Source organism: Melanostigma gelatinosum (assembly GCF_949748355.1).
Source record: "Melanostigma gelatinosum genome assembly, chromosome: 11".
In the NCBI taxonomy this organism is placed as follows: Eukaryota; Metazoa; Chordata; class Actinopteri; order Perciformes; family Zoarcidae; genus Melanostigma; species Melanostigma gelatinosum.
The window spans coordinates 4,358,304-4,367,811 of NC_136644.1; the positions used below are offsets into that span (position 1 = coordinate 4,358,304).

A 9,508-nucleotide genomic window follows, 5' to 3' on the forward strand; every position below is an offset into this window, starting at 1 on the left:
GCAGCTTCTTAGTTTGAATGTCAATGCAGAAAAACCGCAATTGTTATAATGCTCATGCAAAACACAAATATCTTTGCCTTCAGCATTTAAAACATCTTCATCAGTGAAAAGGCCCAAATAAGAGACATGCAATTAAAAAAACAAACATGTTACAAGTAAAAGAATGAGGAAATTAAACAAATCTGATATTGGGGGCGATGTCTTTCTGGGGGTCCAGTACTGTAAATGGGACTTTTACATCGAAACAGTGGTCGCCCATTAAAACACTGCTGATTATTGCATTCTATATCCAAAACCAGTAACACGTTGGAGCAACAACAAAGAATCGGTATCTGAATCTTTCACTGTAGTGCCCTCTGCTAAGTTTTAGAATCACTCCAGGCCCATCAAACAGTCAGTATTGCACCACTCAGTCATCATCAAATGTATTAATATCTGTGCACTGTGAGTCATGTTCCGCCATGTTCCTCACTTGTTTAATTATTTTGATGATGTTAAATTACAATCATGAAAAGTTGAATGACGACATTACTTTGTCATTTTCTTTGAACAATTAGTAGTTATCTTGAGTGTAAATTTCAGGGAATAAGGAGCCAGGTCATCATCTAGTCCAACATCCTCAATCAAGTCCCAAGATTTAGAAAATGCAGTGACATTAGATGTTACAGAACTGTACTTCTGAAAAATGCTTACCTGTATCAATAAGGAGACCCATCTTTGTTTTTTCATGGCCTCTGTAAAGTAGGCAACAACTGGATGCATATGTTTCGTCCTTGTGTTTGTTACATTCAGCAACACAGGTTTTCAGCTCAGAGCAAACGTTTTTTTATGTTGGTAAATTCTAGCTTTGAAATAGGCTGCTGTAGTAGCACAGTCAGGTGAGTGTTTGCTTGTCACCTGAGCACTTTGAGGTTTTCAGAGCAGTTAATAATTAACTACCATGACATTTATGCTTGGGCTAAACACAATGGACACAACAGACGTTGCTTAGGTGCTCCACCAGCTTTAAATTATGTATGTATATATACTTATATATATTTTTTTTTATATACATATATAACGTTATATCTCAGACTGTGGGTTTTTAGCACTGACAGCACGTAGCAGGTCATGGGACCCGTATGCAGGAGCGTTTACAGATTTGATTGGTCCCATTTAGAGGTAGCTGTTTTGTGATTAGTGCTCTGTGTTGTCAGTCACCCATCCTGGTTTCTGATTGGTTAATCTTCCGTTTCCGCTTTGCTACCTTTTTTTCTGTTATATTTGCAGTCTTTCCTTCCGTTGAGCCAGCGAGTCAGTTTCGGTCCACACCTGCACACAGCCTCTCATCTTTATCCTCCCACAAGTACTCACAACATGGATGATTTTGACATGCTGAACGCGCCCCCCGCTGGAAACGGTGTTGGCTCGGATGAAGATCCCGCTGCCGCGTTTTTGGCCCAGCAGGAGAGCGAAATCGCGGGGATTGAAAACGACGAAGGCTTCAGCATCCTAGACAGCGGAGAGGTCCCCTCGTCGCTGGGAGACTCTACCGGTGGGTCTCCGTTGTGGTCAAGATGAAGCCGTTTCCCTCCGTTCCACACTAATATTGTCCGTCTAGTTAGTTCATTTTAGGGCGTATGCAATAAACTATAACTCCCGTTAAATCTTAATTTGGTTCTAAATGGACACTGAAGGTTGATGCTAGCTATTGTTGGCTTAGCTAGCAAATTAGCCAAATGGTCTTCTAGCTAACGGTAACGTAAACCTGTGTCAACGCTACGTAAAATGAAGACGTAACGTGAAACAGAAAACTGGATGATAACGTTACTGTTTGTTACGTGACGGATCCAAGCTCAAATGAATGAAGCTGTCTGATAACGTCAGACAGAGCGTTACCGTACTCTGTTGTGCCACATTGCTTCCTGGCTTGACTATTTGCTGGCTGCGCGACATTTTGCTACAACCGTGTCTGCCAGTTACAGCCACAGTAGGACATCAGTAGAGCTTTCGACGACCTTTGGCCGGTAATGTGTCGCTTCGTTGTGGTTTAGCAAGTCGTGACTCAGAACTGCTGACATATCATATTATGAAATATGTGTGTATGACAATCTTGCCGATTCAGCGATCGTAAAATAATCCCATTTAACCAAAGTCTTGCCATTATAGAGTTGTGTCTGTGTACTTGATTACTAACAAACTATTTTCCTTGTATTTTTGCAGATGGTGCCGTCAACGGAGAGCTTCATGGGGTAATACTTTCTCACATTGTTTCGATTGTTAACTATTTCTACCCAATTATTTTGTCCTGGTGTTTGTCCCTCTGTATTTTGTGTGGATTGGGAGACTTTGTGAGCATAACACGGCTGTCAAAGTACACATCCGTCCAAAACAAACATCTTTAATCTTCTCTAAATGTAGGTCTTTTGCGAGCTGTATTTTGCAGCTTTCTCATTCATATATTTTCAAACATATTTTTAGTATTTAAGTGGTGGTGTGGAAAATACTTGTTTCCTTTTTAGTGCTAGTTGTGTGAATTCAGTGCTGACCGCAGAGGTTTCAACATCTGGCAGTTAGATTCACTCCAACTTCCTTTTCCTGTGCTGTCGTTGCAACACTGCTGCCTTTTGCACTGTCAGGACTTCTTTCTGGCAGTGAGATGGGCAAAGCTGATTCAACTCAAAGTTGCCCAAATTTAAATAAAGCCTCTCAAACAGTATACAGCTAACTTTTAAGAACAGTCATACTAAATATATATTGGAGAGATGAATAATTCAGGATGAGAAGGTTTCTTCGGTGTATTGATAAAAAGGATTTCTGAAGTAACACTGCATTATCTCTGCATGTCTCCCTTGTTTCTCAGGAAATCAACGGTCCATCTGACGCCTATGCAGCAATTTCCAGTGCCGACCGGCTGCAGGCCGAACCTGAAAGCCTACGCAAGTGGAGGGAGGAGCAAGGCGAGCGGCTGGAGTTGCTAGGTAAGCCCAGACCACCTTGTGTTTTTATAAAGGAGCAGCACAGACCAGTGAGACGTAAAGGTTGTTATCAGGAGATCTATGCCAAACCTTTTTCAATAGTATGTGGGCTGGTGTGTAAAATGTGCCCCGTCATTCATATCATTGTTCCCTGCTGCTGTGTTTACCGTCCCATCTGCCTCTTCACTTCTTTATCGCTAATCTCCACGCTCATCTTCTTCCCTAGATCAAAACTCTCTGACGCAGGAGTCCGAGTGGAAGGAGAAAGCCAAGGTAGAGCTGGAAGAGTGGCACGCCAGGCAGAACGAGCAGCTGGAGAAAACCAAAACCAATAACAGGTACTGGTTTCATAGGGGGGTGGAAACGGGGAAACAATGGAAATTAGGGAGGGCTGATATTATCATGAGTAGGAACACAGTCACATTTGTGTCCGGACAACAAAAAAAACCCAAGATGATCACATGGAGGATCCGCAAAAAGTTTATGTACTTAAAAAGGGTGTTAAAAAAGTGACAGATTAACTTATAACTGAATACTAAGATTTGACTCGGTGTGTAGGGTCTCCAGAAGGAACAGCAATGGGTCCACCTTAGCATTTAAGGTTCCAGAAAGACAATGTGGTGCTGTGCCAACACGTCAATGTTCCTCCCCTTCGTTAGCCCGCACCATGCAGTCAGCAGCGCCACTCTTGGATGATAATAATGTGTAGTTGAGCCTTTTTTCTTTAGGGGGCAACCTCAGATGCTACAGTAGATGAGCCAAGAACATGATGATATAGTAGCATCGTAGCTCATGCTGTGACACACACACACACACACACACACACTCTCTTCTGTAGCCTTGCAACAAATACTTCTGTGTTAGGACTGCAACTAACAATAATTTTCATGATTAATCCATTTCTTCTTTTCCAAACTAATCAATGAATCACTTGATCTATCCAGTAAAATGAATAGAAAAGACAGATTCCAACCTCTCTAATTTACCATTTATTTTTGACCCCCAAAAAAAGCCAAATAGTTCATTAATTTAAACCACAGGTAAGCAAATGACTCCTCACATTAGAGAAGCTGTAACTAGCACATATTTTTGGTAGCTTCCGTTGAATAAAATCATTATTATTATTATTATTATTATTATTATTATTATTATTATTATTATTATTATTATTATTATTATTATCAACAGTTAGTTACATATTGTGGGGATTCAGTTAATTGGTTGAGAAGGTGTTTTGAAGTTGCTCTCTCCCTGGTGGAATTAGTTTTGTGTGTGAAGAGCTGCTGGCGTGTTACGGAACACCGCAGACGTATAATTAAAGATTCGAGGAGGTTGGACACAATCAGCTGACGGCCTCTGAGCCTGTGAAACCACCTGACAGATGGATTTAGGAGTCCTCACAAAACCCCGAGCCTTTGATGATATGCCTTAGCTCATTGTTGTGTGGTAACCTATAATGCTTGTTGTTTCCATCCTCTTCTCCCCTTTATCGCTGTCTCTTTTCTCTTCTTGCTGCTCTGTCGTTTTGGGCGGATGTTTGTCCAGGGTGCTGGATGAAGACTTCTACAAGCAGCCCTTCTCTGAGCTCATTGGTTATGTGTATGTTGCTCCAACTAACATCCTCCCTTCTCATGTTTTTTTTATTTAGCCCCCCCCCCCCCCTCCCCATCCATTGTCATCAACTCCGAGCATCCAACCATTGCCATCATCTCATTACTAGTTCGGGCAGTATAGTTACCTCCCCTTGTGTTGACATTTTTTAGTTCCATATTCATGTTTGAACTACTTTGATTTGGGATTTTGTTACATGCTTCATCTAGCTTTGTCTTTCTTTTTCAAATATCAACCACAGTAATAATTATTCCCCCATATGTCTGCATGTCATCTGTGAGTGGATGCCTGTCAGGAAGTTATCCGTAAAGAGAATGACTGCATGCCACTTCACCGCCACGCTCCTCCGTCCCATCCGTGGAAATGAAATTAATCCTTTCATCACCAGACATCCGTTTCCACGTCCATACTCTTTTCCTGCTTCACTTCAGCCAAAGTTTCCGACGATTAACACTTGCTTACATTAATTGTATGAAGTGTTTTGTTTCTACTAAACACCTTTTTTATTTCTCTCCCCGAATTAATCTTCAAAATATACTATTCAGGAGTAGGATGCGTATAGATTTGTTTGAAGCAAGTGTGTTTTATGAATTGGACTAGTTTGTTTGGGTAAACTTCACCTGAACTTGTTTATAAAATAAGATATTATTTCACTGAACAATGTGCAGAGTTGGCATTGTTTTTGGTGATGATTCCTTCCTCTGAAAGTAACTTCCCATATTCCCAGCCCTAGCCACTCGGTTATGTAAAGACGAGGGTTATGTGCAGAACAGGATAGTGCCAAACTGTGTGATGTCGAGTTGTATTCTTTTTATTTGGACTTTAATTGGAGGATTATCTGCAGGCTTCAGAAACTCCAGTTGACATCTTGTTTTTCCTTTTTAAGAATATTTTACATTTTTATAGCCTGCAGAAAGGTCATAAATAGTTTAGGGACATTAATCCCCTCTGCAGAAATACATTTTAGTTTCTGTATTATTTTGGTTCCTCAGTTTCCAGGTAGCATTAAACGGTTCAGATTTTGGGTTTCTTAAGCCTGCAGATATACTTGACTTGTGATATTGAGTCACAGCACTCACTATCTCTTTCCTCTCGCTCAGAGGAAGTGCACAGCAAAGACTTAATTGAAAGCACCATTGGTCATATCATGGTTACACAACTGCTTCAAACTGAGCTGCGTGTTCATGCTTCAGAATGTCAGCTGCTCCGTAGCTACTGCTGTACGACACGATGACGTGCTAATTGCCCCAGCTAGCTGGCCAGTGAGCCGAGCTGTGCAGCCTTTGGTTTTGCTCTAAAATGACGATTGAGCAGCGGTTAGGCTGCATTATGGTGTGCACGCTTTTTTTTTTTTTAAGATATTATTCATCGGGTTTGGTTTTCAGATTCAAGGAGAGATCAAACCTGCAGCAGTGATAAAACATAAAAAGTACATAACTGGAAGCTATCACATTTTCCCTGGTAAACATCTTTATTTCTAGTTCTTTCATCAGCTTGCTTGTTGAGCTCTATTCCTTTTTTAAATTGTCATTACATTTTCACTGTATTTGTAAATTAATAGATGTAAACCTGAACATGTTTTTATGTTTAAGGTATGTATTTTTATTAAGTCCACACCTCAATGCAGTTTATGCAGCGTATTATTCCCTTTATATGTGGGATTGTTGGTGTAGAATGAACCTTTATCACACATCTTGTCAGTGTGAGACTGAGGGGGACTCCAGGGACCTCATTTCTAAGCATTCAGTCGGAACAAAAAGGCTTGTGTGACGTGAATACCACTTCCCACACAAATGTTGGGAATTCAAAAATGTGATGAGAATGAATGCACCTGAACAATGCCTACTAACGTTTGGAGGGAGTGGGAGCTGCAAATGTTGTTAAATGAATTGCGTTAATGTCTTGAGACAAGGTAATATTGCTCGTAGGTGAGCTCTTGAACATTAGTTAAAACAGTTGTGTGTTTGTGACAGAAATATAGCATAAAGCAAAAATGTCTTTTCCACTCACCAAACCAAAGGCTGCACATCAGAATAATTCTGAACACCGTTGAAGAAAAAAAGATTACATTTAAAAAATGGTCGCTTTTGCATGCTGGCTTTCAACATCTGCATTAAGCTCATTTTTGTTGTCTTTCATTTCACCCCCCCTCCCTCTCTCTCTCGCTCTCTCTTTCTCTTCTAAATTCTGACTTGTGAAACTGTTTCTCCCTGTTTTCTTTTCCTATGCACCTTAAAGCACACACATTAACCATCCTTGCTACCGCCTAGACCAGTTAAGTAAAACAATGAAACCCCACAACCTCCAAATACTTTATATCTTTAAAAAGGGGATCAATGCAGTGCTGTGTGTCTGTTAGATAATTGATATGTTGCACAGTTTACTATCCCGACAGCTAGCTCCACTGCCTAGATAGAGGTTTGTTATAATGTCCCTTCTGTGATGTTGTGGTACTTCCTAGTCCCTTCTGTGTATTTGTAGTTTGTTGTGACGGTGAATGTTCATTGGCTTCTCATCCCCATTTTGCTTTGTGTACTGTGTTGTAGTTTGTAGCGGAGTTTGTGCTTGCAGGTTGGGTGGGAAATAAAAAAGAATCCTTGTAATTAGGAAAGTATTACGGCAGTGGAAAATATTACTATATTTGTGGGTTGGGTGTGAGGAGGGCTGACTGTACATTTGTTTAGCCATAATCTGTGGCTTGCGTCTCAAAATGTCTTGCGATAGTGTCACTGATCCATTTTCAGATTTTTATTTATTTATTTTTTTTACTTTTGTTTTTTTAAGTTCACGTGATGTGGTAAGTCCTCCAGTGTAAATATCTTTATTTGTCTTTATTTATTTATTTATTTTTGTTTGATGGATGATTTCAAACGCCAAACCGTAACTAGGAAGACAGTAATTGATCTGTTAATATACGCATTCTTTGCCACACCTCTAAATAGCCTGCTTTTCAGCTGCAGTGCAGTGCAATGCATGGCCAAGGCCCAGCAGTGCTTCCAGTTCTTTTGGGCTTGGTTAAAAATAAAAACAAATTAAAAACTTGCCATGATTGTTCCTTTTTAATCAAGGACATGTGTACAGATGAGTTTTTTCATTCCCATACTTGGGTCTTGCTGAGGAATAAGAACAGTGTAAATAGGCAAGTTGAAGTGTAAGGGTGTGGGCAAACGCCCCTCCCCCAATTCTGTACAGAACGGCATTTTTAACCAACCAAAGAGGTTGGCCTTACTTACAGGCCTTACTTTGATTACTTTGTTTAGCTTTTTGGTTTGTTTTTTGTATTTCTCATCAGTGTGTTGTATGTACCTTACTTATTAACTGTTGTGGAGAGTCACATAATGCAGGTGACTGTACTGTAATGTGTAAGCGGAGTTGGGGGGGGGGGGGGGGGGGGGCATGCCACAGGGGATGAAACAGATGGATGTCCATCTCTGTGTGTTGATTGGACTGTCCTGCCCTAAAGTAGACTCTGCTGAACCATCAAAGTCCCACCAAGCCATAAAAAGAGATTGTAGGGATTTATGCTAAATGTTTTTTTGGACAATTCCTCAAATTTGACTGAAAGTTTGACTTTTATTGAAGATTTCTGACAATTTAATCATCAAAGGCAAGACTGAGTTTTTCCACCTGAGCTTGTGTGTGTTGGTGATCAGCAGAGGACTTCTTCGGAGCTGTATGTGTACTTTGGTGTGTCTTACCACTTCCCCCACTGATTGTTTTCTACTCCGTGTCCTTTCCGTCTCCTCTCCCCTGTTTCTTGTAGGGCGGCTGAGGAGGCAATGATTTCAGATCTGGATGAGAACAACCCGGGCACGGAGTGGGAGCGTGTGGCTCGGCTCTGTGACTTCAACCCCAAGTCCAGCAAGCAGGCCAAAGACGTGTCCCGCATGCGCTCCGTCCTCATCTCCCTGAAGCAGTACCCGCTAGTCCGCTAGGCGGCCAAGACTGCTCGGGGCGTCATTCCATATCATCGTCTGTCACCACACACGCACACCAAGCAACCCACTCTGTAGTCTGCAGGAAAAAGGGCCTTAGACCCCTTCTGTGAACCCCCCCCCTCCCCTCCCCCGTGAAAGGATATAGCCAGTGGTCCTACAGTCATCTATCTCCACCTGGCAGGGCTGTAGAGATTAGCCTTGAAGCACCAGCTCACCATTCCCCCCCCCCCCCCCCCCCCCCCGCCTAAAGATTTTCACCTGTCAAGACCTTGTGATTCCTCTTTCTCGTTGTTTAATGTACTGAGATCAAGGCCTGTTAGAGCCACACCAGGTCTCGTGTAATGCGGGTGACTTGGGACACTAAAATGGAAGGGTTGATGTTCGTTTGGGCTTACAGCTACACTACAACCTGCGTCACACAACACCCAAACAATATCATTCCCATGATGCTCTGCTCTCTTAACCTGTCCGTCTCATGAATCCGTCTCTCACCCACGAGGGTTGATTGATGTTTAATGGTTTGCCCTTTGTTTCCCATCCTTGCAAAAAAAAAAAACACTATCTCTGAATTTCTTTGTTTTTTTAGGGACCAAACTCAATGACAGAACTCCAAATTCAGTGTGTACTTCTGTGTGTGTGTGTGTGTGTGTAGAGCTTGCTTGTGGCAAATTGTGTTCCAATCTATGCATTTCCTTTTGAAAAGCCTCCCCTCTCAAGTCAGGGACTGAACAAAGTCCAGTCATTACAATAAATATGACCCGTTTGTGTGCGATTAAACCTCAACAGTGTGTTTATGTACTCTTATGCGTGTACCTATGTACATATACAAAAGGCAATATATATACAGTATATAAAACAATTATGTCACTGAAATTAGACAGTTGTGGTTTTGAAGAGAACTAGATATTAGCCAGCTGTTGTGTGTTCATTGTCTATTTGATTTCAATATCAGTAAAAAGTGACTGAAAGCTGTCATCCTGTCATTCTTCAACTGGATATTTA

General features: G+C 41.3%; 1 protein-coding gene across 2 annotated transcripts; it reads left to right on the top strand.

The window, feature by feature from the left end:
* Positions 1-1,291: 1,291 nt before the first annotated feature.
* On the top strand, positions 1,292-9,468 carry clta (clathrin, light chain A). Of its 2 annotated transcripts, XM_079278082.1 has the most exons (6): positions 1,292-1,534; positions 2,203-2,231; positions 2,843-2,960; positions 3,184-3,295; positions 4,503-4,556; positions 6,807-7,189. In XM_079278082.1, exons 1-6 carry the CDS (start codon positions 1,357-1,359, stop codon positions 6,925-6,927), a joined length of 612 nt encoding a protein of 203 aa, XP_079134208.1. In that variant the 5' UTR covers positions 1,292-1,356; the 3' UTR covers positions 6,928-7,189. The 2 variants fall into 2 exon arrangements, with proteins under 2 accessions (XP_079134208.1, XP_079134209.1); XM_079278083.1 differs by lacking the exons at positions 4,503-4,556; positions 6,807-7,189 and adding an exon at positions 8,332-9,468.
* The last annotated feature ends 40 nt before the right edge of the window (positions 9,469-9,508 follow it).